Below are 27,899 nucleotides of genomic sequence, written 5' to 3'. Positions count from 1 at the left end.
GTCTCTGGTCGTCTGATCTGTGTGTGTATATGCGTTCAGGGGACGTGGCTTTGGACAGCAATTTACGGGGAGGGTGAGACGTTCGCTTTCAGTTCTATCAGGCTAAAGTTAGCATTTTCCAAGATCTCCCACTGCACCTTTAACTTAACTTTGTGGAAATGCAAACAGAAGACAGAAGAAAAAGGGCAGCGCTAAAAAGGGCAATGTAATTTGTTGATGTTGTGTTGGCTAGTGAACAGGAAAGCATCTTCTGAATCCCTGGTGTACACTGATTTGTTTGCCTGTTAAGCGCACATTACTGTGATATCCACTAACAGCATTCTATAAAGACTAACTCACAAAGCACAAAGCAAAAACGTGGAAGCTTGAGAAAAGTGATCTGAAATGTGAAGGAGAGATTTAAAATTGCATCAGTCTCTCTTCACAATATAACACTGATTAATTGTCAATCAAGGATAATGAAGCAGATACACAATAATAATATTAAATAAAAACAAAGATGCCATTTGCTATGGTAATAATGGTTATTGACCATTTTATTCATAGAGAAAGCCATTCAATTCAAAAGCAATTTTACAGACACTCAACATCAGAATAATAGGCAGAATCAGGGCTATTTTTAGACTTCTGTAGTCTACTGTGATTGTCACCTGTAACATGGAACGCTTCAGACCAACAAATGATAAACAGTGATTTAAAAGACAATAATTCAACAAAAAAATTACAAGCATGAAGACAGGATAAACACTATTTCTCACAAATCCCTTTTCTCTTATCGGAGCATGAGAGATCATTCCAGTTGCTCAGGCTGTTTTCTGAAGGATACAATTCAATACAGTCCTCGCTCTTACCATGATGGTTATTTGGCTCACCTTCAGCCCAGAACCTGAATAAATTGTGTCAGATTTTTAGTGATCTGAATGTTTACTGAAAGTTTTCATCCATTTACTAATTAAATGAGGAATGTCACAAACAACTTAGTAATCAACAATACTCACAGCAGCACGACAGTTTCAGTTTCAAGAGTAAACATAAGAGAGCAGAAGTTAAAATTTAAGAAAAGTATGAGAGAAAGAGAATAATCTTTTAATAAAATGTATTTGTGAGAATTGTCTTTCGTGGTTGTGTTGGTTGGGTTTGTGTAAGAGCTGTGTATTCAGCAAATCTTCTCGTTGGTCTTATTTTTAAAATAAGAATAAAAAGACTAAAACAAATAAATCCACAGTGGTTTTCTGTGAGTGTTTTATCTCTTACCCTTGATTCATTGGTGAATTATCCACCCATTTCATGTTGCCCTCATTCTCTCTGTCAGACAAACCGATCCACACACTTTCCTTGATGAATGAAGATATGTGTCTCTGTGTGTGAACAAAGCACAGGAATAAGTGGGATTCATTTCATTCATTAACAGACACTCACACAAACTCACCCAGCTAACAGGGAACGTTCTCAGAACTTGACTAACATTCTCTCATGGTTATAAACAAACATTCCTCCAGTAATGTTAATATAACGTTTGTTCAAAGTTATCTGGTCTTTAATAATGTTCTCAAATGGTTAGACAAAAATGTTATTTACACGTTGTTTGTAGAAGGTTTTTTAAATGTTCTCATAATAATGGGAGAAAACATTCTTGAACATCCTTCTCAGCTAACAGGGAATATTCTGTTGACACAACAATGTTACTTATATATTGTTTCTGGAAAGTTTGGGGAAGTCGTGGCCTAATGGTTAGGAAGTCGGGCTTGTAACCTGAAGGTTGCTGGTTTGATTCTTGCGCCGGCAGGAATTGAAGGTGGGGATTGTGAATGAACAGCACTCTCTCCACCTTTGATACCATGACTTAGGTGCCCTTGAGCAAGGCACCGAACCCCTAATCGCTCCCCGGGTGCTGGAGCATGGCTGCCCACTGCTCTGGGTGTGTGTGCTCACTGTGTGTGTGCATGTGTGCACTTGTTCACTACTCACTGCTGTGTGTGTGCACTTGGATGGGTTAAATGCAGAGCACCATTTCGAGTATGGGTCACCATACTTGACAATACGTCACAACTTAACTTAATTTTAGTAGATGTCCATCTAAAGGTTTTTTGTTTTTTTTTAAATGTTACTACTTGTATGTCTGATCATTAACCTTAATCATCTGAAGTTTGTTGACTTTCTAATGTTTAAAGACACTTCAAGACTGTTGTTCTAAGAACATTTTCTCCCTAAAATATGAGAACATAGCAATTCCATCAACATCATAAGAATTATCAGTAAACTACTTTAAAAATGATTAATCTTAACATATATATATAACCTTTTCATAAAGTTAGTGAAACTTGTGGAAGCTCAATGTTCATATGTGTCCACACTAGTGTTCAAATAACACTAAAGCAGTGTTGGATTGAATTGAAAGTGATTAATTAGATGATGATTGAGCATTAGTGATTAACACCTGCTGTTAACAAGCACAATTACTGAAGGAAGGCGAAACAGAACAAAAATAAATAAATAAATAAAAAAAATAATAAAGATGAACAGAAACACAGTGCAACTGACTTCCAGTCTCAGCCCTATTAATTCAGCTGAAAGAAAACACATTACATTAGCAGCTTCAATTATTACTAACCAGTTTAAATTTATTTCTGTCTTATGTCTAAAAAAATTTTTACATTTTTTTTTTTTTATTGAGAACAGAGGTTTAGATGTTGAGTTTGTTTGGTTTGAAATCACCATTATTGTGGTTAGTGTTTGCTTTAGTTTGGCTCTTGACCCTTGACTTTGTTACAACAGTTATTTTTTGGTTGGTATGACGCTGCGTTTAAAAGCCCCCAAAACAAACATATTTGTTACAGCAAAAACCAAAAGAAAATGTGAACTGGTAGACTTAGCTAATTAATAATGAATTATGATAAAGTGCTGTGCAAGAATAAATTAACATTGTTAATATTTTTATCTGGTAATTTGATGTGAAAATTACTGTGAAATTACTTCGCACACAAGACGTTTTGTACAAATGAGATGCAAACATTCATCAAGAAACAGCATATGAATCTCAACAATGGTGACAGCCAACAAAAAGCTCCACGCTGCAGTGCATTCTGCGTGCACCAATCAAAACTCATCCATGGCTCCCAGAATGCATTGCAACATGAATAAATTATGCACCTGAACTTTTTTAGTGTTTTCTTTTATTCTTACTACTTTTTATTTTTTGCTATTTTTTGTTTTGACCTTTTAGTAACTTGTTTTGTGATGAGCAAAGATCTGTTTATCTGAATATTTTGTTGATTTTCACCATTGTTGAGATTCGTATGCCGATTCTTCATGTCCAAGTGTGCCATAAATGAAGGGTTTTTAGGGCACATCATATTTATAAAATTATATAAAATTAAAAACACTTTATTTAAATATTGTAGTTTTAGCTGTTCTGCTAATATTAAGTAACTTTGCAGCTATATGTCAACTAGCAGTCATTAGAGTATTAGTAGACTGTCTGCTTAATATCTTTTAACACTTTATTTTGATTGCACAACATACTGACTATAAGAAACTTTGCAAATATGTCAACTTTTTCCACTAACCCTATATCTATTGTAATGGTCTACCCTGAGAGTCAGTAGACATGTAGTTGCTAATTATTGAGAATCAGTTGACCAGTGGCGGCTTCTGGTCTTTCAAAGACGGGAAGCTCATTTTCATAATTAATGTGAATGAATGACTGGCTATTGTTATCCATGAAATGATCTAAACAAAACTCATCTTAGCACTGCACAGAAGCTGCAATAAGTGACATTTAGATGTGGCATTTATACATTTAGACTGTATTTATAATTGCATAAATAATGTTATGAGATTAATGTTTTAAATACTAAATTCTGAATATAGAAATATGTTGGGAAATAATGTAATATGCCTACTTTTAGACGGGAAACTTAAAAACGGCCAGCAGGTGGCAGAAGTTCGTGACTGAATCACTGAACCACTCAATACCATATAACGCGTATACACAGACTATACTACACAGAGCACAGCAGAAAGACATTTGGCAATCAACTTGTAATGTTTCTGCTGGCATGCATGTTCAAATGAACGTTTTAAATGTTTAAAACATATCTTACGGTACCATATGGACGATACTACCGTTTAAAAAATGCAATGGCACCACAGGTATTTTTAAGCTTTAGTATCTCGATACTACTGTAGTACCGGTGTATCGTGCAACCCTAGTGTATAATTGTGTGAAATGTATGATAAAAATTGGCTAGCAATTTCGCCAAGCAAATACCAAGAAATAAGTTTGTCTTTCGACTACACTTGCAAAATCCACGAATAGCGTCAGTGACATTTTATAGTACAAAACCGCTGTCAATCAAACTGAGATGCAGTCTTTCGACAGATCCTCCAATCGTCACGCAGAAGCCCGGAGTCCAGGCCAGCCCACTCCTCCATTCACCCCAGAGACGCTGAGCGTCCGTGGGCGAGACATAATCGCAGCATTTATCCAATGACTGTCTAGTTTCGAAGCACTGAAAAAAACTGTTAAAAGCAGCCCCATTGAAGTCAATGGACGCTAGACTTCAACAGGGAAATGCACTGTGATGCTACGGGACTGTATGAGAAGGAAATCGAGTCAGCCGACCTGCTATATGTAGCTGATTCTGAACGAACTCGTCTTCGAGATGAACATGTTCTAACACATTTTTAGTCAATAAAATGTTAACACAATAGTACTTATTTGACCATTAATTTTTTGACATTATAGGGGAAGCCGAGCTTCCCTTGCAGTCTTAAAGAAATCCCCACTGCAGTTGACGTGTAGTTACAAAGTTATTTATAGTTAGTAGAATGTCTAAAGTGGACTATCAAAATAAAGTGTAACCAATTATTCACATGGTCTAAAACTCAAGATGTTGAAAAGAAGGCCTACTATAGTCAACAATGCAAAACGTAAAATAATTGTTGAGCCACTACATGATGATTTCAACAGTATCAAACAACAGAAAAAAAAGCAATCATATAAAGTCAAGGGTCAAGAGTCCAACCAAAGCAAACACTACTGACCAAAATGGTAACTTCAAATGAAATAAAACTATGAACCTAAACCTCTGTTAATTCTCAATAAGAACGTTTGCATGACAGAAATAAAATCAAAGTGGTTAGTAATGCGTGAAGCTGGTGATGCTGTTTGTGGAGTTGTTTAATTCTCCTCTGCTGACATCTTCAGAGATTTAATGTGTTTTATTTCAGTTGTTTTCATCTAAGGCCGTGAATGTATGTCAATTGTAGTTGTTGTGTTTCAGTTGGTCTCTTTATCTAGACATACAGACACAGAGTAGTGTTCATTTAACACTGAGGATTTTATTGTGTAGATGCTGAGATGTTAATAAAACCGGCTGAAAGAACATTTCAGAACATCATACTAACCTTTAAATAATGTTCTATTAACATTAAGAAAACTGAACAATTTTATGTTCTTGAAACATTACAAATCAATGTTCCTAGAATGCTGACTAATTAATGAAAATTAAGTTGAAGAAACATCAATACTAACCTTAAAAAAGTTTCACTAACATTAAGAAAACTGGACATGTAGAATGTTCCCATAACCAAAAAATGTTTTTAAAAAGTATTTAGAACTTAAAATTGTTGACTGGGCACCTGCTTCTCTTCAGTGTTGATAATAACCAGATCAGCTCCACGATCCTTGCAGTATTGCCTGCTGTCAGACCAGCTCTTCAACTCATTGGATATGAACAAGCCATCTGGACCCCACAGATATCCTGAGAGAACCACAGACTTTTTAAAACTCCATACAAAAGCAAAAAAAAAAAAGAAGCAAAAAATGATTAGTACTAACCTCGCTTATTAGCGGCCAGAAAATGCTGCAGGATGATGGCAGCAATCAGAAGAAGACAAATGATCCCAAGACACACAGTGATCAGCACCAAATATCTCATTCCTCCTGTCAGACAGAAAGAAAACACAAAGATATTACTTAATGCACTCCATATTATCAGAAAATTAGGTTTAAAAAATCTAGTTTTTTTTAATATATATATAATGGCAAACATCTGGAATAATCGGAAAAATCAGAAAAGCAGAAATATTGACACTGACATCTTATATCAAAAATAAATAAATAAATAAAATAATTTAATCTAACAGTTATCATTTCCTGAAACCATCCTGACATCATTTTTATTTCAAATTAAACTTTCTTCTTACTGTGTTTGCGAGCTTTTCTTTCATCGTTGCGGTGCGTTTGAGGTCCAGTTGTGTTCTTAACACTTCTGCATGTAACATTATCATAAAAGTCCTCTATTTGCATTTTTTTGTTCTTGTGTCTTCCAGTACGTCTTCACAGATAAGCTGTGGTCCTTAGAATGATGACTACTTTTGTTTTGATGGTGCTAAACCTATGAGGGAAGTGATATCATTGGACACTGACATTCATGAAGAATATATACTTCCAGTCTGAAACTCCTCAGACCCAAACTATGACTGTGTCTTGTACATTTAACCACATGTAGTGAAACAGTCAACAGTATGGTCACTTAATTTAGATTCCAACACCAGTGTCTTCTGATTCAAAGAGTATTCATTTTAAATATCTTCATCTCTTTGCAAGTGTTCCTCAGCTGCTCTGTTACTGTTATTGTGTTTAACAGCTGCATCACTTGATAAAAATACTCAGCCACCTCTTTTTTCTTTATATAAATAAACTTGCCTTGCCTTGCCTAAACACTTTAAGCCCAGTCAACAATTTGATATCACAGTGATCTCACCATGAGCTCACAGGATACTCGTGATGAGGTCACAATGCGAGGTAACAGTGAGCTAAAAGTGTAACCTCACAGCGTCCTCACTGTGTGCTCATACTAATGTGAGGTCAAAGTGCACTCACTGCACAGAGACTAGGTACCCAGCATGCATTGCAGCATGAAGCTTTTGATTGTCACCATTGTTGAGATTCATACACTGATTCTTGATGTTTCTCTTTGTGTTTAAATGACACAGTAGTTCAAAATGTTTGTATCTTATCATGCTTTTAAAATTCTTCATAAACGATTATGACACTGCTGGGTCCTATACTGTATAATCACAGATCTATTATTATTAAAGCCTTTAGATTAATAATTCCTCACAAAGACTGCATACTGAACCTAAGTGATGGTTGCACTGTTATTATCAGTAACAAACCAACATCACCTGGTTGCAGTCTCTTTTTTGGTTTTCCTTGCCATAACAAATGTGCTTTACAAACACAGTTACAGCAGCCCCAAAAAATATAATGTTATAAAGTCAAGGGTCAAGAGCCCAACTAAAGCAAACACTACTTACCACGATGGTAACGTCAAACAAAACAATAAAACATCATCATCTAAATCTCTGTTAATTCTCAATAAGCGCTTTTGTAGATGTCTGACAGAAATTAAGTCAGTCTGGTTAATAATGAGTGAAGCTGGTGATTTATTTATTTCAGTTGATTTTATCTAAGGCCATAGCTTCAGCTGAAGGACTTAAACTGATTTTGTTATGTGATCTTGTATGATTATATGACATCACCTGAACTTGACCTTAACCTTTACTGAACTGACACACATTAGGAAAGCCCACTGATCATTAAAAAAGACATTGACATTAGCTTGGCCATTGCTGTACTGTGAGTATTGTTAATTTATGAATTGCTGAGCTGAATGGCACAAATAAGTATTGTATTGTCAAATTACAGTGATTAAACTACTGAAAAATGTCTGTTGCAGGGCAAGAAACTGGCGTTGGAGACCAGAATCAATGACTAAAGTTGTTGAGAAATGACTGTAAAAAAACTGTTTTGAGTTTCCTGGCAATAAAGTACGATCTACCGATCTTCTGACATTCAAATTCAACTCCAAGTTATTTCTTTACACCATCTTAGTTAAAAATGGCAGAACAGCGACACCTACTGAGAAAATGAAAACATGACTATCCTATTGTCACCCATTTGTGTTTAATAGCTGTAAACAGGAAGTCATCATCCCACAATCTCTATGTACTACCATCCTCCTCTCCGTCTCTTAATGCCACAGTGGTGCAGATTAAAATCATTATTAATTCCCATAATAATTCCAGTTCCAGTTAAATTGTCTTCAGTACAAAGGTCCAGCGAGGCCTGTTTAAGGTGTTTGAGTCCATTTTGATGGTCACAGGCAGAGGTGGAAAGTCCAGGGACCAAAGAATAAAAGTTCTGCCATATTTTTTGTCCACCCATGAACTCAGCAGCTGATTTCACCAGAGGAATAACCGAAACATTCCTTTCGAGTCACAAGCAAGCTCTCAAGTCCTCATAGAGTTAAAGTTAATAAGATAGTTAAGTGACTAATTAAATGTTGATTGTGCATTAGTGATGATCACCTGCTGTTATTGAAAATTGCAAAGAACCAGATGTTGATGTTTTATTGGTTAAAATGATGCCACAATCATGGAGATCAGTGTTTGTTTTAGCTGGGCTCTTGATTCTTCTATAATAATTAGATAGTCACCATGAGCTGGTTTGATTACATCTAAAAGAGTTACAGTGAACCAATAATATCAAGAACCAGCATATGAATCTCAACAATGGTAACAATCAACAAAATGGTTCATGCTGCAATTAAAAGCTCCCATCATGCAATGCAGTATGAATAATTAGTCACCACTGTTGAGGATCATATGATAAGTGTTCATGTCTAAAAGCCTGATCCTAAACATAATTAGCCTTAGCATAATAGAGTTTTTTTTTTTTTTTTTTGTGTATTTGAACGTAGTTTATAAACCAAAAATAGAAGCACTAATTTCCATTAGATGAAAAATGGCAGGACTTTCCACTTCTGGTCACAGGTTCCTCTTGTTGGATGTTTTAACTGCTAACATGATCGCAGAGAAAACTCCACATCGCTTTGACATCATGAGGTTGAATATGCAGTAAATATTCAGTCACAAACTAGTATGAGTTTATAGAGAGGTTTAGACTAAGAATGAAAGTCTAGATTTTTCTGAGTCTGAACTAATGAAACCACTTCCTGTGTAGGGTTTGCACTATTTAAAAACACGCTACACATTATAAAGACCACACCTCATCTGTGCACACATACTGTACTCTACTGTAAGTAAGAGCAAATAATGGAATCAGGGAACTTTTATGTATGCAGAAATATTTATAACAGATCTGGACCTCGAACACAGAGCCGCTGCCAGGATGAAGGAAAAGCTCAAAAGCAAAGTAAGCAGAAAGTTTAGTTTGAAGCAAAGGCGGTGATGGGTATCGCTAATGTTTGAGGGGATGAGAATTGTTAAATAAAATTCAATCGTTGTTTTCTCAGAAAACATTGTTTACTGTTTACATTTTCAGTGTATATTCTTGTTTGCATAGGCTTTTTAACTGTACTGTAAACAATACGGTTTACATTTAGAGCAATTCCATATGTTTGTCACCATAAAAGAATGCAGTCTTCAAAAAGCCTCATCATTCCAACCAAGGTAAATAAAGATTGATTTGAGATATTATCACATTTATTGATGTTCATTCATCATGAGTTATAAGCAGAAAGTGTAAGTTAATCTACTAGGGCTTGATTCAGCAATGCACAAATGTTTGCTGTGAAACAACATTGCAACTGCTTAGAAACAAATTATTTTGAATTGGTAAAAGAGTCAAGAGACCAACTAAAGCAAACCTTAACCACAATTATGGTGGCATCGTGTTTTTTTTTTTACTGTTGATTCCATCCAAGGCTGTGGCTGAAATCAGTTGTAGTTCTTGTGTTTCTCTTTTCTTCAGTGATGTTGATTGTTAACAGCAGGTGTTCATCACTAATGCTCAATCATCATTTAATTAGTCACTTAATTATCTCATTAACTTTAACTCTTTGAGGACCATGAGTCCATTTTAATATGGTTTTAAAATAAAAGTCACTCAAAATAAACAACATCAGTCAGTTTACATGCAAAAATATTTATTTTTGCCCCCACACTATTTGAACAGGAAATTAACATTATATTCAAGTAAAACGTGATTCTTTATAAAAAAAAAAAAACACTTGGTGGTGACTTCAAAACAGGCACGGATTCACAGACAAGGCTTAGCTTAAGCCAGAACTAGGCTTTAAATTAGGATACTTAAACAGCTTTACGCAATAAATGCAATAAATAAATAAACATTACTGGTGTGCATCTTGAGACAGGCAATGCCAATGACAAGATCTGTCAGAGCAAGTTATTTTCAGTTAAGAGCTCAAACATGCATTTTAGTCTGGGACTAGCCTTGTGAAACTGGGAGACAGAGCTTAAAATACAATTTACATACAGAATATGGTCAAATGAATGACAAAGTGACTTAATTACATGGAACAGTTCATTCTGAATTTATAAATCAAATGCCAGGAGAAGAGCCTGTAAAACTGACACATATAGGCTAACAAATGCAAACTGCATCTGCAAAATGGAAGTAAATGCAAATGAAAACTCACCATCAAAGGCAGAAACACTAAAGTACTACAGACTGAAACATTACCAGTTTGCTGTTTAGGACTTGAAGCTTTCATGGATTGAAGCTACTTTTCTGATTCAAAAAAGATGTCTTTACTCCTCATTAAACGGATAGTCTGATGAACTCAGGGCTTTCCACCACAAGGCAATGCCCACAAGCCGTTCAGGACCACAACCGAGCCATTTTTGCACCGTCACAGCAGGCCTCCTCTTTCTCAACTTTCCCTTGTTGTTGTTAGGCATCTAAAGTATAAAAACAAACAGGATGTTAAACCTGCACAATGTTGCAAAACATTTGATTAGCAGTAGTAGTAGTAGTATATAACTGAAAGAAGGTGGGTCCTAAGTATTTGGAAATGTGACTTAATGTACTACAAAATTAAGTGCAATTTGAAATTTGATAAAAGGTTTACATTCAAGCTAAAACATGGTGAATTCTAATTTAAGACTATTTAATTTTAATATAGAAATTAAGCACCTATAGACATGCGTATTATTAATTTTAAACCCTTAATATAAAGCATTTTTCATGTTTGGAACAGATTCCTCACAGCAGCTCACTCTGTGCCCTCTATTTTTAAGATGTGCTTGTAATATCAAACTACTGTAGATTGATATAAATGGCATTGCCTCATTCTATATTGTTTATAAATTATATATAATCATACAAATTCAAAGAGTATATAGTCAATATATAAATGTTCCAAATCTGTATGAGTTTCTTTCTTCTGTTGAACATAAAATAAGATATTCTGAAGAATGTTGGTAACCAGTTGACGGTAGCCATGAACTTCCATAGGATTTTTTCCCTGTACAATGGAAGACAATGGTTTCCGTCAGCTGTTGGGTTACCAACATTCTTCAACATATCATCTTTTGTAAAAACAAAAAAAAAAAACACTGACACAGGTTTGGAACAACAGTTTTGAGTGAACTGAAGGCCTGTTCACACCAAGGACGATAACACTAAAGATAACGATAAAGATATAGTTCTAAAAAGCAGAGTGTGCTTAGAATAAACAGATGAGCATAGTTATCTTTAAAGTTATCGCTCTTGGTCTGAACGGGCCTTAACCCTTAATAATCATATTAGGCCATTTTGCAATTCCTGTTTTTTTTCTGTCTCCAAATTTAAGACCTCTTGAAAACATAACTAAGGCTTTTCTCATTTAATTTAAGATATTTAAGACTTTTAATGGATTTAAATTTTATCAAACTGAATTTAAGACCAAAGGACCCATGTGGAGACTTACCATGCACATCTTGGAGCCTGGTGTCTGGAGCCTGTCTCTAAATGAGTTTTGTTGTTGTTGTTCATGCTGATCTTTCGGTCTCCTACTGCCCAGTTCATCTGAGAAGCCAGCTCAATGGTTAGAGTACAGCCCAGCATCCTAATATATGCCTCAACTGATGCTCCTCCAACAGCAAAACAGCCAACCTATAAGTGTCAGGAACATATATTTGCACAAAACATGGATAGGTTACAAATAAATATCATGGGAATGTAGTTTCCGTGTTGAATGAAAAACATGCTTTTGTCAATAAATAAATAACAAAAAAATAAATAAATCTTAAATGTAAGTTACCATCACACATCGGTCATCTTCACTTTGAAGAATCCGCTCTGGTAGCCGCGTCTCATGAAACAGACCTCCAGACACTGGTTCAGCCAGTATTACAGTCACTTCAGAATAAACAATGGGAAAGCAGTTTGAGAGAAAAAAACAACTTCTATGATACACAGCGTTAATATTTCATAACCGTTAGTGTAGAGTTTCTCAGCTCCAGTCCTCAGGCCCCCCTCCCAGAATGCTACAGCTAAACCAGGTGCTTTAATTAGTGAGTCATCTAAAACATTCTGGGACAGGAGATGAGACTATAACTCTTTTACTATTTACAGCTGCAGCTTAAATAAATAGCTTAAAAAGCATCTTACGTCCCTTTACAAAACAAAAGATTGTATTAACATTAAGATGCTGTAAGACATATTTTGTACATTCAATAATGACTTGCCTTTTATTATTAACCTTGATCCAGGAGACTCCATCCTCTGACCTAGATTTAAAAAGGTAAAAGTAAAAGTTTAGAGTATGCAACACACTCAAAAAAATGATTTGGTCTAAATTGACATTTTATGTAATTCATTTGCATAACAATTTTCCATCCATTTAGATTACATAGTTTTAACATAAACAAATCAATAAACTTAATATGATTCATATCCATCAGTCATACGTGAATGAAACAGGTAAGATTTATGTAATAATTCACAGCAAAGTCCCCACACTGCTCAGTGTTCATGTGTTTCCACACTACAGAGTGTTCAAGTAGAATTGAAGCAGTGCTGGAGTTAAGATGATAATTATGTTATGATTGATCATTAATGATGAACAGCTGCTGTTATCAAGAAGAATCACCAAAGAAAAGAGAAACACAAGAACTACAACTGACTTCAGCCACAGCTGAAGATGAAATTAACTGAAATAAAAGAAGACTCTCAAGATCTGATTAAACAACTCCACATACAGCATCAGACTGACCAGATTGACTTTATTTCTGTCAGACTTCTAGAGAAGCTCTTATTGAGAATTAACAGAGGTTTAGATGCTTTATTGTTTAGTTTGAAATCACCATCAAAGAGACCAGTGTTTCCTTTTGTTGGGCTCTGGGCTCTTGACCCTTGACATGTTGGTGTTAATATTACACTGGTTGTTTTAACTGTGTGTTTATATAAAACACACTTAGCTTAGCCAGCAAAGCTAAGAAAAAAAATAAATAAATAAAAAATAGAGTTGTGGGCAAATGATCCATTTCAAGTCCAACATCTGATTGTATGAATGTAGTACTAATTTAGATTTTTTTATGTAGCTTCAGATGTAGTAGTCTTGTAAAATCAGATAATTTAAATAATTTACAAATCACTTTGTGCATAAAAAGTTTTCATCTGAAACAATGCAAAGACCACAGATATCAAGAATCAGTGTATGAATCTCAACAATGGTGAAAGTCAACAAAATGCTTCATGTTGCAATGCATGCTGGGTACCAGCGTAGTACAAGACTCTCCCATGTATCCCAGCATGCATTGCAGCATGAATAAACAACGCAGCTGAATTGTCTGATTATTTTCTTTTATTCGTACTATTTTATTTTACGTATGCTTTTATAGTTGTGACTTATTTGTAGCTTGTTTTGTGATGTTCAGAGTTTTATCTGAATATTTTCTTGACTGTCACCATTGTTGAGATTCATACACTGATTCTTGATGTCTGTGGTCTTTGTATTGATACAGATGAAAACGTTATGTGCACAAAGTGATTTGTAAATTATTCAAATTATCTGATATTTATCATACTGCAAGATATGAAGCTATAAAAAATCTAAAACAGTATATTAACAGTACATAATCAGAAATCGGACTTGAAATAAGATCAGCGGATCATTTACCCGCAACTCTTTTTTACTTGACTTTGCTGGCTAAGCGTGTTTCAAATGATCACACAATTAAAGCAACCAGCAAATTATTAACACCAAAATGTCAAGGGTCAAGAGCCAAGAGCTCAACAAAAGGAAACACTGGTCTCTTTGATGGTGAGTTCAAACAAAACAATAAAGCATCTAAACCTCTGTTAATTCTCAATAAGAGCTTCTCTAGAAGTCTGACAGAAATAAAGTCAATCTGGTCAATCTGATGCTGTTTAATCAGATCTTGAGAGATTTAATGTCTTCTTTTTATTGTTAATTTCATCTTCAGCTGTGGCTGAAGTCAGTTGTAGTTCTTGTGTTTCTCTTTGGTGATTCTTCTTGATAACAGCAGGTGTTCATCATTAATGATCAATCATCACAGAATTTTCTTCTTAACTCAACACTGCTTCAATGCTACTTGAACACTCTGTAGTGTGGAAACACATGGACACTGAGCAGTGTGGGGACTTTGCTGTGAATTATTACATAAAACGTACCTATTTCATTCACGTATGACTGATGCATATGACTCACATTATATTTATTGATTTTTTTATGTTAAAACTATGTAATCTAAATGGATGGAAAATTGTTATGCAATTGAATTACATAAAATGTAAATTTAGACCGAATCATTTTTTTGAGTGCACCTGTCACAGGTAACAATCAACAGAAATTCATTCTTACCTGATGTGAGCAAACCAAGGAAATGTCCCTCTGATGGGCTACAAAAAGGGTAAAATGAAGAATGATAAACAGCTTAAAACATTAGGTTAACCAAATATTGGTTGTAACTAGTTTGTCTTCTTTACTGTTATACTGGAGAAAAAAAAAAGTCACCCACACCTTGGATGACCTGAGGGTGAGTAAATTAACAGCAAATCTTCATTTCGGGGACAACTATCCCTTTAAGGTGTGTCCCAGGAGTACAGTAAAACAAAAGTAATATATAAAATTGTTCACATAACATGAAAATTACATAAAATCAAACAATTTAAGGTTTTCCCTCCCACGAAATCCAATTTGTTTTTTTCTTTTGTTTTTTTCAGGAAGAAAAGTCAAAATCGCGATCAGCCTGCGCGTGCTGTCACACACAGTGTTCAAACACTGCACACTGCACACTCACTATTGTGTCTGGTAGGGTTTGGTGGAAAAACAAAGTGAAATATATTTAATAAATCCTTACCTCGGCCGTTCGTTGGTCTGGACGGCGCGCGCTCATGTGACTCGCAGTTCACTCGGACTTGTCCAGAAAAACACATCAGTTATAACGAAAGATGAATAGTGAAATATACGCGAAATGAAATCACTAACGTTACTTCTTTTCTCTGAGGTGAATCCGTTGTGTTCGTAGCTAAGTGAAGGATCAACATCTGTCAACTGTCATCATATAAATGAACTCTCTGTAAAGAAAGTAAGTTAAGTTACAAGGATTTTTTTTTTACATATATAATTATTTCTATGCGTTATGTTTTATGTCAAGTTCTTTTTTTTTTTTTTAGTAATCTTTTATTACTTACCTCTAAAAACAGTTTGCTGTTATCCTTTAGGCCTGGTCTCCGTCCGTTTCGCATTTGAAATCTGTTCTCCCGCGCTTTGATTTGATTGGCGGTTGGCAGCCAGATTTAGCTGCATTACTGCCACCTGATGGACTGGATTGTGGCGCATGAAAAAACCCTCTGAATTCGCTCTATTCTCCTTAGGTAATTCATTAAATGTATGTAAATTCCACATGATTTAAATCTAATAATTATAATGAATATATAAATTATAAATAATATAAATATAATTATAATTTAAATGTTTAATTATAATTTAAAAATAAAAATGTTTAATTTAAGTTAATGAACTGGATGACCACAAGAATTATAAGGACATTCATTGGAGCATTTAGTCATTATCAGTCTCTGGCTGAATGTGCTCCTCTAGCTAGCCAAAAACAGGTAATGAACACATTAATTACTAATGTAAAAACATTACTACTACTGCTGCTTATAACAATAATAATAATATCCAGCTGGTTTATCTGAGTTCTGCTAGTGGTGACGAGTTTACAAAATTTACAGAATTTGTTGTTTGATGAGCATGTGCTCACTACAATTCAGGAAAATGTACCATATGTAAGTGCTGAATGAGGGATTGACAGTCTAAAGTTTCACCAGTGAAATGCTGACCAAAAATCAACATTAATTCAATATTTGTCTTTTCAACACTGAAAAGCATTGAATTATCAACATTGATCCAATATTATTTAGCATTGAATTTTCAAACTCAACCAAAATGATGATTCTGATGGAATTTCAACATTGAATCAATGTCACCCTGCTATCTGGGTTGGGATATGACTTGACTTGCCTGTGACTTGAAAGCTCCACCTCTGGTAGTTTGTGTTCTTATGTCTCTTTCTTTCAGTGCTTGTTCACGTCAGGTGTTTGAAGAATTGAAAGGATGTTTCTGGAACAGCATACTAACTTTTAAATAACATTCTACTAACATTAAGGAAACTGGTCATTTTTATGTTCTTGGAATGCTACAAATCAATGTTCCAAGAATGTTGAATTTTAAATCAAAATTAAGTTGAAAGAACGTTTGAGGAACATCACACCTTTTAAAAACGTTCCTCTAACGTCAAGAAAACTGGACATTTTTTATGTTCCCAGAACCAACACTGAATATTTGGAGAACGTTCTTGTAACAAAATTCTGTTAGCTGGGAAATCCTTTAGAGCTGCCATGCTCACTTCGCCTGATGTCGTGGCGCTTCGGCTCTGTTGGCTTCTTTCTTAGATGTTTTCGCCGTTTTACTCGCCATTTTAGATAGACACTGCTATTCACAAGTCATTTAGTTAGTTTTTATAGTTTGTCAGAAAAGATCGGAGGGGTAGTTGAAGAAATAAACGAAACTGAACGGGGAAGGGAGACACACACATCTACTCCATTGTGCTGCTAACCGGAAATTCCCTCAGCAGTGAGATCTTTGACTCTGCACAGTAAAACCTCCAGTGTTAAATCAACACTCCCAGTGTATATATAATCCACACTCAGAGTGTTAAAAAAGTAACACTGAAGCAGTGTTAAAGTTAATGAGATAATTAGTTTAGTAATTGAGTGATGATTGAGCATTAGTGAAGAACACCTGCTGTTAAAAAACTGAACCATTGAAAGAAAGAGAAAGAAGAACAGAAAAAAAGAGACAAGATGAGCAGAAAAACAAGAACTACAACTGACTTCAGCCACAGCCTTAGATGAAATCAACACAAGATAAAAGAAGACATTAAATCTCTCAAGATCTCAGCAGAGGATTATTAAACAACTCCATAAACAGCATCACCAGCTTCACACGTTATTAACCAGATTGACTTTAGATGTTGATGCTTTAGTTTTGTTTAAATTACCATTATCGAGGTCAGTGTTTGCTTTAGTTGGGCTCTCGACCCTTGACTTAAAACATTACAATTTCTTTGGCTGTTATAACTGCGTGTTTGTTTAGACATGTTAGTTATGGCATTCGGGTGTTGATGGTTAGACTTCAATAAAGAAATCACCAGCATTTAGTGATTTCTGTAACTGATTTCAGAGCATGTCACTGATTGATTACTTTTTTTTATTTTGATTGCATAAAATAGAAAGCTTCATCCATCAGTTTTAAGATTAATTTGAAAGACTTTTAAAAGTAAATCAGCACTAAAAGGTCCAAACTGCATTATCATACAGACATCAAGACTCAGCGTATGAATCTCAACAATGGTGATAATCAACATATTCAGATAAAAAGATCATCTGTGAACATCACAAAACACGCTACTAAAAGTCACAACAAAATAGCAAAACAAAAGGAAATGGTAAGAATAAAAGAAAATACTAAGACAACTGCATAATTTATTCATGTCGCATTGCATGCTGGGAGCCATGGATTAGTTTTGATTGGTGCTCCCAGAATGCACTGCAAAATGGAGCTTTATGTTGATTGTCACCATTATTGAGATTCATATGCTGATTCTTGAAGTCTGTGTGATGAAGAAAAGTACATTTTCAGTGCGGAATATGTTTCAAAAGTCTTTCAGATTAATCTTTCAGGTTAGTTATGTGCAGAATCTCAATAACAAAGTTAACTAATAAATCTATCAGTGACTATACTCCAAATTAATTCAGTTCCTCAAGCCACTATCGCTGATTACATCTTTATAACGTAACCAACTCATCACATTTTCTCTTGGCTTTTTTTTCATAACTAACATGTCTAAACAAACACGCAGTTATGGCAGCCAAAGTAACTATGCTTTAAGTCAAGGGTCAAGAGCCCAAAGCAAACACTGACCTCGATAATGGTAATTCAAACAAAACTAAAACATCAACATCAAAGTCAGTCTGGTTAGTAACATGTGAAGCTGGTGATGATGTTTGTGGAGTTGTTTTAATCATCCTCTGCTGAGATCGTGAGAGATTTAATGTCTTCTTTCTTGTGTTGATTTCATCTAAGGCTGTGACTGAAGTCAGTTGTAGTTCTTGTATTTCTGCTCGTCTTGTCTCTTTTTTTTCTCTTTCTTTCAGTGATTCAGTTTGTTAACAGCAGGTGTTCTTCATTAATGCTCAATCATCACTCAATTACTAAACTAATTATCTCATTAACTTTAACACTGCTTCAGTGTTACTTTTTTAACACTCTGAGTGTGGATTATATATACACTGGGAGTGTTGATTTAACACTGGAGGTTTTACTGTGTAGCTGTTATCATGAGTCTCATTTGTTGGTCTGAAGTGTTGAGGTGACAATCACAGTAAACTACAGAAGTCTAAAGTGTATTGAGTGTATATCGAGTGTCTGTAAAACTGATTTTGAGTTGACTTCCTTTCTGTTTGAATGAAATGTTCAGTTACTATCATTACCATACACAGTAAAACCTCCAGTGTTAAATCAACACTCCCAGTGTATATATAATCCACACTCAGAGTGTTAAAAAAGAAACACTGAAGCAGTGTTAAAGTTAATGAGATAATTAGTGTAGTAATTGAGTGATGATTGAGCATTAATGAAGAACACCTGCTGTTAACAAACTGAATCACTGAAAGAAAGAAGAAGAACAGAAAAAAAGACGACGAGCAGAAATACAAGAACTACAACTGACTTCAGCCACAGCCTCAGATGAAATCAACACAAGATAAAAGCAATTAAATCTCTCAAGATCTCAGCAGAGGATGATTAAACAACTCCATAAACAGCATCACCAGCGTCACGCGTTACTAACTAGATTGACTTTAGATTTTGATGTTTTAGTTTTGTTTGAATTACCATTATCGAGGTCAGTGTTTGCTTTAGTTGGGCTCTTGACCCTTGACTTAAAACTTTACAATTACTTTGGCTGCTGTAACTGCGTGTTTGTTTAGACATGTTAGTTATGGCGAAAAGAAAAAAAAAGCGAAATGATCAGTTGGTTATGTTACTAAAGACATAATCAGTGTATAGTGGCTTGAATAACTGGTTTTACTCCGAGTATAATTCAGTATTAATTATAAAATATAATTAATTTTGAGATTGTGTAGTTCAAGACCTGACAGTTTTAATATTAATCTAAAAGACTTGAAACTTATTCTGCACTGAAAGTTTACTTTTCTTCATCACACAGACTTCAAGAATCAGCATATGAATCTCAACAATGGTGACAATCAACATAAAGCTCCATGTTGCAGTGCATTCTGGGAGCACCAATCAAAACTCATCCATGGCTCCCAGCATGCAATGCGAAATGAATAAATTATGCAGCTGTCTTAGTATTTTCTTTTATTCTTACTATTTCCTTTTGTTTTGCTATTTTGTTGTGACTTTTAGTAGCATGTTTTGTGATGTTCACAGATGATCTTTTTATCTGAATTTGTTGATTATCACCATTGTTGAGATTCATACGCTGAGTCTTGATGTCTGTATGATAATGCAGTTTGGACCTTTTAGTGCTGATTTACTTTTAAAAGTCTTTCAAATTAATCTTAAAACTGATGGATGAAGCTTTATATTTTGTGCGATCAAAATAAAAAAAAATAATCAATCAATGACATGCTCTGAATGAAGTCAGTTACAGAAATCACTAAATGCTGGTGGTTTCTTTATAGAAGTCTAACCATCAACACCGAATGCATCAATGTTAGTAACACCGAATGCTGAAATAAAAACTAACAAGTCTAAACAAACATGCAGTTATAGCAGCCAAAGAAATTGTAATGTTTTAAGTCAAGGGTCGAGAGCCCAACTAAAGCAAACACTGACCTCGATAATGGTAATTTAAACAAAACTAAAGCATCAACATCTAAAGTCAGTCTGGTTAGTAACGTGTGAAGCTGGTGATGCTGTTTATGGAGTTATTTAATAATCCTCTGCTGAGATCTTGAGAGATTTAATGTCTTCTTTTATCTTGTGTTGATTTCATCTAAGGCTGTGGCTGAAGTCAGTTGTAGATCTTGTTTTTCTGCTCATCTTGTCTCTTTTTTTCTGTTCTTCTTTCTCTTTCTTTCAACGGTTCAGTTTGTTAACAGCAGGTGTTCTTCACTAATGCTTAATCATCACTCAATTACTAAACTAATTATCTCATTAACTTTAACACTGCTTCAGTGTTACTTTTTTAACACTCTGAGTGTGGATTATATGTACACTGGGAGTGTTGATTTAACACTGGAGGTTTTACTGTGTAGTAAACTTAGCAGTTTTATTTTCATTTTATACTTTATTATAAGTAATTTCAAAATTGAAGATTAATGAATAAAATCTACACATTATTTTAGCTTCAATCAGTCCTGTGGATAAAAAAAAAAAAAAAAAAAACCTGAAACTGTTCAGTTGTGGGTAACACCAAAATGTATATAATAATATAAATGATCTCTCATGCTCAGATTAAGTTTCAGACTGCAGGCCAGCTACAGTGATCAAACTACTGAAAAGATATCAACTGCAGGGCAACTTCAGCTCTTTAACCTCTTAACTGTCACCGTCCACCCTGTGGGACGCCACCTTTACTTCACTATTTTACAATTAAATCCTAATCTAATCATGACAAACTATATATCGTTGGAAAGGTCTAAGACTCCTAAATAGGTATTTTACCACTTTTCTGTTAAAAATTATGTAGGAAAAGTAATAGATTAATTTATGACCAGAGGTGTCAAATCCAGGGTCAGAAAGTAAAGTCCTGCCATGTGTTTATTCCACCCATGAACTCAGCAGCTGATTTCACCAGAGGAGGAACCAAGTCATTCCTTTCAAGTCACAAGCAAGTTTCGAGTCAAATCCCAAGACCTCAACGAGTTGAGGTAATTAAGAGATAATTGAGAGACTAATTAAATGTTGATTGTGCATTAGTGATGAACACCTGCTGTTATTGAGAATTACAGAGGATCAGATGTTGATGTTTTATTGGTTAAAATGATGCCACCATCATGGAGATCAGTGTTTGCTTTAGTTGGGCTCTTGACCCTTTTAGTAACTGAGAATGGATTGCTTTTAAGCAATTGCAATATTGCTTCACAACAAACATTTGCACATTGCTGAATTAAAAGCTTGAGGAAGCAGATGAGCTTACACTTTTGGCTTTTATGTCACTTGAATGAACATCATGAAGGTGTCTCTTTGGTTTATTTACTGACGTTCAGCTGTTACAGAACTGCAGGAATTTACTATTAAACAAATGCCATCGTAATATTAAATATTGGAAAAAAATAGAATTATATTGCTCAGGCTTTTAGACATGAACACTTATCATACGATCCTCAACAGTGGTGACAATAATTATTCATACTGTGGTGTTACCCAGCATGCATTGCAGCATGAAGCATTTTGTTGATTGTCACCATTGTTGAGATTCATACGCTGGTTCTTGATGTCTGTGTGTGTCTGAGTAGGACTGGAGTTTAAATATTTAAATGCATTAGATTTAAAATTCTTTCTCTATAACTGCTACAGCAGTAAATTCATGCGTACTGTGGTTTCACAGAGTTGTTTATTCAAAAGCAGAACATAAATTAAAAATGAAAAATGTTGTATGTGTATATATATATATATATATACACACAGTATAATGCAAACAGGTAAGCACCTGATGATTACCTCATCATATGAAAACAACTAACAGTTGCTCACTGCACAGCACTGATCTCTCCGCTTTACAACAGCACATGCATTGCTACAGAGAAACACAGGAGTCAAGGGTCAAGAGCCCAACTAAAGCAAACACTGATCTACATGATGGTGGTATCATTTTAACCAATAAAACATCAACATCTGATCCTCTGTGATTCACAGTAACAGCAGGTGTTCATCACTAATGCACAATCATCATTTAATTAGTCTCTCAATTATCTCTTAATTACCTCAACTCGTTGAGGTCTTGGGATTTGACTCGAAACTTGCTTGTGACTTGAAAGGAATGAGTTGGTTCCTCCTCTGGTGAAATCAGCTGCTGAGTTCATGGGTGGAATAAACACATGGCAGGACTTTACTTTCTGACCCTGGATTTGACACCTCTGTTTATGACAAGAGTGCACCTGAAAAAATCTACATCATGACATGAATTCTGACCTTTGTCACAGAAAGTCTTCTTAGTTGCCTTTTTCTCTATCACGAATTAGAAATCATAAGAAATTATTTATCAGTAGAAAACTTAAAATTTCAAAATTCATCCTTTGAAACCCATTTTAAAATCAGACATTGCATTACCATGTAAATGGTACATTAAAATCATGTTACAAAATATTTTCATTCATGAATTATAAAAAATTAAGTTTGGATAGGGCACTATAATGTCTCTGTTCAAAACTGTGGGTGACAGTTAAGGGGTTAAGAACTGAGGTTGGAGATCAAATTCAATGACTATAATTGTTGATAAATGCTAGTAACATATTTATTTTGAGTTTCCTGGCTATATCTGCTGATCTTCTGTCATTCAAATTCAACTACAAGTTATTTATTTATACCACCTAACAGTAGTTGAAATGGCAGAACAGTGACATCAACTGAGAAAATGAAAACATGACTATCCTGTTGTCACCCACTTATAGCTATAAACAGGAAGTCATCATCCCACAATCTCAATTTTCTATCATCATCCTCTCTGTCTCTTAATGCCACAGTGGTGCCGATTAAAATCATTATTAAAGATAGTTCACCCAAAATGAAAACTGCTTCATGACTAACTCCTCAAGCCATCCTAGGTTTATATGACTTTCTTCTTTCAGGTGAATAATCAGAGTTATATTTTAAAAAGTCCTGGCTCTTCCAAGCTTTATAATGGCAGTGATTGTGGAGATTTTGAACCCCAAAAACGTGCATCCATCTAAAATAAAAGTACTCCACACGGCTACGATGGGTTATTAAAGGCCTTCTGAAGCAAAGCGATGTTTGTGTAAAAAAAAATCTATATTTACTACTTTATAAACCATCTATTTGTAACTGTTGTACACACCTTCATGAGAGAGTGTTCCAACTATTATGATTTCAGTTCTAGTTACTTTTCATCAATACAGGTCCAGTTAAGCCTGTTTCAGGTGTTTGAGTCCATTTGATGGTCACAGGTTCCTCTTGTTGGATACCAGCAGCTGCTAAAATGATCACAGGAAAAACTTTAAAACATGCTACATTATAAAAGAACCTCATCTGTGCACATACTGTGCTCTACTGTAAGTAGAGCAAATAATGGAATCTGGGACGTTTATATTTCAATACAAAATTAAACAGGACTTCAATACATTTGAAGACAGGATGAAATAAAAATGTGAAAGTGCAGTAAGCAAAATGTTTGACACGGAGATCCCAGTCAACAATTTGATCTCACAGTGATGTCACCATGAGCTCACAGGATACTCGTGATGAGGTCACAATGTGAGTAACAGTGAGCTAAAGTGTAACCTCACAGCCCTCACTGTGTGCTCATACTAATGTGAGGTCAAAGTGCACTCACTGCACAGAGACTTGGTACCCAGCATGCATTGCAGCATGAAGCTTTTGATTGTCACCATTGTTGAGATTCATACACTGTCATTTAAACACAAAGAGAAACATCAAGAGTAGTTAATAATGTTTGTGTCTTATGCTTTTATAATTCTTCATAAATTATTATGAAAGTGACGTGACATATGGCCAAACATGACCCATACCAGTTTGTGCTCTGATCAAGACACACACCAGGAGCGGTGAGCCATTTATGCTAAAGACTCCTCATTCTGTTTGAGGGTGGAGAACACTGTACATTCACTCACCCATACAATTGAGACTCAAAAAACTGATTACGAGTCCGACTCTCTAACCATTTAGGACAACTTCCCAAGACCAAGACTGCACTGAATCTAGGTGATGACTGTGTTGTTATCATCAATAACAAACCAGTATCACCTGATTGCAATCTCTTTTGGGTTTCCTTGCCATAACAAATGTGCTTTACAAACACAGTTACAGCAGCCCCAAAAATATAATGTTATAAAGTCAAGGGTCAAGAGCCCAACTAAAGCAAACACTAATCACTATGATGGTAACATCAAACAAAACAATAAAACATCATCATCTAAATCTCTGTTAATTCCCAATAAGCGCTTCTGAAGATGTCTGACAGAAATTAAGTCAGTCTGGTTAATAATGAGTGAATCTGGGAACGTTTATGTTCAATACAGAAATAGTAATTACACAACAGGACTTCAAATACATTGTCGAAGACAGGATGAAATAAAAATGTGAAAGTGCAGTAAGCAAAATGTTTGACACGGAGATCCCAGTCAACAATTTGATCTCACAGTGATGTCACCATGAGCTCACAGGATACTCGTGATGAGGTCACAATGTGAAGTAACAGTGAGCTAAAAGTGTAACCTCACAGCACCCTCACTGTGTGCTCATACTAATGTGAGGTCAAAGTGCACTCACTGCACAGAGACTTGGTACCCAGCATGCATTGCAGCATGAAGCTTTTGATTGTCACCATTGTTGAGATTCATACACTGTCATTTAAACACAAAGAGAAACATCAAGAGTAGTTAATAATGTTTGTGTCTTATGCTTTTATAATTCTTCATAAATTATTATGAAAGTGACGTGACATATGGCCAAGTATGGTGACCCATACTGAGTTTGTGCTCTGCAATTAACCCATCCAAAGTATACACACACCAGGAGCGGTGGGCAGCCATTTATGCTGCGGAGCCCAGGAAGGGCTCCTCATTCGATTGAGGGTGGAGAGAGCACTGTACATTCACTCACCCACCTACAATCCCTGCGGCCGAGACTCAAACTCGCAACCTTTGATTACGAGTCCGACTCTCTAACCATTAGGCCACAACTTCCCAAGACCAAGACTGCACATTGAATCTAGGTGATGACTGTGTTGTTATCATCAATAACAAACCAGTATCACCTGATTGCAATCTCTTTTTGGGTTTCCTTGCCATAACAAATGTGCTTTACAAACACAGTTACAGCAGCCCCAAAAAATATAATGTTATAAAGTCAAGGGTCAAGAGCCCAACTAAAGCAAACACTAATCACTATGATGGTAACATCAAACAAAACAATAAAACATCATCATCTAAATCTCTGTTAATTCCCAATAAGCGCTTCTGAAGATGTCTGACAGAAATTAAGTCAGTCTGGTTAATAATGAGTGAAGCTGGTAATTTGTTTATTTCAGTTAATTTCATTTAAGGCTGTGTCTGGAAGTCAGTTGTATGTTTGGAGAAGGTTCTTATAACAGAAAGCTGTTAGCTGGGCGTGCACTCATAAGCTCATCATGTGACACCACTGTGATATCACTGTGATAGTGTTGAGAAACAGGAAGTAGAATGTCCCCCAGCGACTGATATTTGATCTGCCTCCTCTCAACCTGCTCAACATTTTGAATTCACAATGAGCTCATATATTACTCACACTGTGAGGATCACCGTATGAGAATGGTGTGATGTCACTGTGATCATCGCGTGACCTCACGTGTTGACTGGGATGATTAGAGATTACAAATTTACATGTCCTTTAAGTTGGCTTAATCTGATCCTTTTTACGGGTCACAGGCTGGAGGACAGAAGCAATGAAATGAGGAAGCATCGGTTTGAGTGGAGAGAAGCACCCAGAGCACTTGCTGTGTTTCCTATACATCATCAATATAAAGGTCCAGTTTGGCCTGTTTGAGGCTGTTTGAGTTTATTTGAGTGTTCACAGACTCCTCTTGTTGGCTTTTGAAGCTGATAACGTTGAATGTACAAAGAACAAACATAGTAGTACAGAGTGTGTTTAAGCTGAATTTAAAGTCATTATTCTTGTTGAAGGCTAGTGTGAAATGAAACCACTTCCTCTTTCGAGTTAGCAGAATTTTAAAAATAATACTCATTCTGAGGACCACACCTCATCTGCGAAGACGTACTATCAGACACAGTGAATGATGGATTTAGATCCCATTTATGGAAATGTTGACCGCATCGATTTTAAGAAGAAAACTGGACCTCAAACTCAGAGTCACGACCAGGACGAAGGAAAAGATCTAAACAGCAGTAAGAAGAAAATTACTTTAAAGCAGAAATGACGTCACTAATGAGAAAATGAAAACCGCATACAATTTAATTTTTTATTTTTTCTACAAACAATATGTAGCCTAAGTGTTTTTGCTTCCATAATTAATGTGTTAATGGAATTGTTTTTATTTACTTTTTCCACATGTCCTTTGGATATTTTATAGTTTATTGTATAGCAGTGTTTGTCTTATAACTAAAGACAAAAGTAGATTGCATTAGAAGGCTAATTTTAAACTTAATTTCTAATAACATGAAGAGTATTAACTGATATTTGTGTGTTTTGTTCATGTTTGTCAGGAGGAAGTAGATGTTTGGTGTTGATCACAGTGAGTCTCGGGCTCATTTGTGTTCTTCTGCTGGTCTTCATCATACTGCAGCACATCACCATCACAGCAGAGAGAGACCTGATAAACAGTTACAAGAACACAGTTGAAGAGTTCAATCAAACCATCAACAGCTTACAGGACAATTACACTTATCTATTGACTGATAAAGACCAACTGCAGAACAACTTCAGCTCTTTGAGTCAGAAGAACCTGGAGTTAGAAAGCAAAGTCACTTCTCTGAGTGAGGAACTGAAGAAAGAAGCATCTAAACGACGTCAGTACAAATATGATTCGTTGTTTCTTAGCGTTTTTATCTTTAATATAGATGGTTTCATAAAGTACATATTTCTCTGTGGTTCAGGTTGGTTTTTTATGTCCAGTGAGTCGATGAGCTGGTCTGACAGCAGGCAGTACTGCAGGGATCGTGGAGCTGATCTGGTCATTATCAACACTCAAGAGAAGCAGGTGAGTTTGTGTGAGTGTCTATTAATGAATGAGAGGAATCACACTTATTCCTGTTTTTACTGACACAGAGACAAATATCTTCATTCACCACGGAGAGAGTGTGGATTGGTTTGTCTGACAGAGAGCAGGAGGGCAACATGAAATGGGTGAATAATTCACCACTGAAACAAGGGTAAGTGCGAAACATCACTGTGTCTTGATTCATAAATTTGTGGTCCTGAAAAACTGAAAATCAGATACATGTTGTTCAGATTTTGGTTCAATGGTGAGCCGAATGACCAAGCTGGAAATGAGGACTGTATTGAACTGATGCCTTCAAATCCCATCCTGAACAACTGGAATGACCTGCCATGCTCAGAGAAGAGAAAAGGGTTCTGTGAGAAATAGGATTCATCCCATCTATAATTGTGTATAATATAATTATTCTTATTGTGAATGCATGATTTACAATTTCAAGTCCCTGCCTTTTAAAACACTGTCAACTGATATGAGTTTTTATAAAGAAAAATTTGAAATTGTCATTATTTTCTGATTGATTTGACCCTGTTATTCTGATATTGAGTGTCTGTAAAACAGCTTTTGAGTTGAATCGCTTTCTCCTTGAATAAAATGTCCAATTACCATCA

General features: G+C 35.4%; 2 protein-coding genes across 5 annotated transcripts; one reads left to right on the top strand and one right to left on the bottom strand.

Moving 5' to 3' along the window:
- Nucleotides 1-533: 533 nt before the first annotated feature.
- Nucleotides 534-15,629, bottom strand: LOC131544388 (CD209 antigen-like protein E). Of its 3 annotated transcripts, none has more exons than XM_058782672.1 (5): nt 15,476-15,629; nt 5,843-5,947; nt 5,644-5,765; nt 1,255-1,358; nt 534-886 (listed from the first exon to the last, which is right to left on the bottom strand). In XM_058782672.1, exons 2-5 carry the CDS (start codon nt 5,940-5,942, stop codon nt 748-750), a joined length of 465 nt encoding a protein of 154 aa, XP_058638655.1. In that variant the 5' UTR covers nt 5,943-5,947; nt 15,476-15,629; the 3' UTR covers nt 534-747. The 3 variants fall into 3 exon arrangements, 2 of the variants coding, with proteins under 2 accessions (XP_058638655.1, XP_058638580.1); XM_058782597.1 differs by lacking the exon at nt 15,476-15,629 and adding an exon at nt 6,211-6,340; XR_009272149.1 differs by lacking the exons at nt 534-886; nt 1,255-1,358; nt 5,644-5,765; nt 5,843-5,947 and adding exons at nt 12,505-12,546; nt 14,643-14,680; nt 15,142-15,358.
- Nucleotides 9,090-27,899, top strand: LOC131544275 (hepatic lectin-like). 2 transcript variants are annotated; one of them, XM_058782489.1, is made up of 5 exons: nt 9,090-9,226; nt 26,780-27,082; nt 27,170-27,273; nt 27,342-27,445; nt 27,525-27,899. In XM_058782489.1, exons 1-5 carry the CDS (start codon nt 9,127-9,129, stop codon nt 27,658-27,660), a joined length of 747 nt encoding a protein of 248 aa, XP_058638472.1. In that variant the 5' UTR covers nt 9,090-9,126; the 3' UTR covers nt 27,661-27,899. The 2 variants fall into 2 exon arrangements, with proteins under 2 accessions (XP_058638472.1, XP_058638395.1); XM_058782412.1 differs by lacking the exon at nt 9,090-9,226 and adding an exon at nt 26,011-26,461.

The sequence above is a fragment of the Onychostoma macrolepis genome, chromosome 01 (genome assembly GCF_012432095.1).
Source record: "Onychostoma macrolepis isolate SWU-2019 chromosome 01, ASM1243209v1, whole genome shotgun sequence".
Taxonomy (NCBI): Eukaryota; Metazoa; Chordata; class Actinopteri; order Cypriniformes; family Cyprinidae; genus Onychostoma; species Onychostoma macrolepis.
This window is presented reverse-complemented; position numbering and strand designations above follow the sequence as displayed.

Bases quoted from the DNA above. Each gene is read 5' to 3' on its own strand.
- LOC131544388 (XM_058782597.1), bottom strand. From the start codon at position 6,313: ATGCAAATAGAGGACTTTTATGATAATGTTACATGCAGAAGTGTTAAG. The intron at 5,766-5,842 runs GTTAGTACTAAT...TGGTTCTCTCAG, and splicing joins TCTGGCCGCTAATAAGCGAG to GATATCTGTGGGGTCCAGAT. The intron at 1,359-5,643 runs GTGCCCAGTCAA...GTTCACACACAG, and splicing joins TCAACACTGAAGAGAAGCAG to AGACACATATCTTCATTCAT.
- LOC131544275 (XM_058782412.1), top strand. From the start codon at position 26,350: ATGATGGATTTAGATCCCATTTATGGAAATGTTGACCGCATCGATTTT. The intron at 26,462-26,779 runs GTAAGAAGAAAA...CATGTTTGTCAG, and splicing joins AGGAAAAGATCTAAACAGCA to GAGGAAGTAGATGTTTGGTG. The intron at 27,446-27,524 runs GTAAGTGCGAAA...CATGTTGTTCAG, and splicing joins AATTCACCACTGAAACAAGG to ATTTTGGTTCAATGGTGAGC.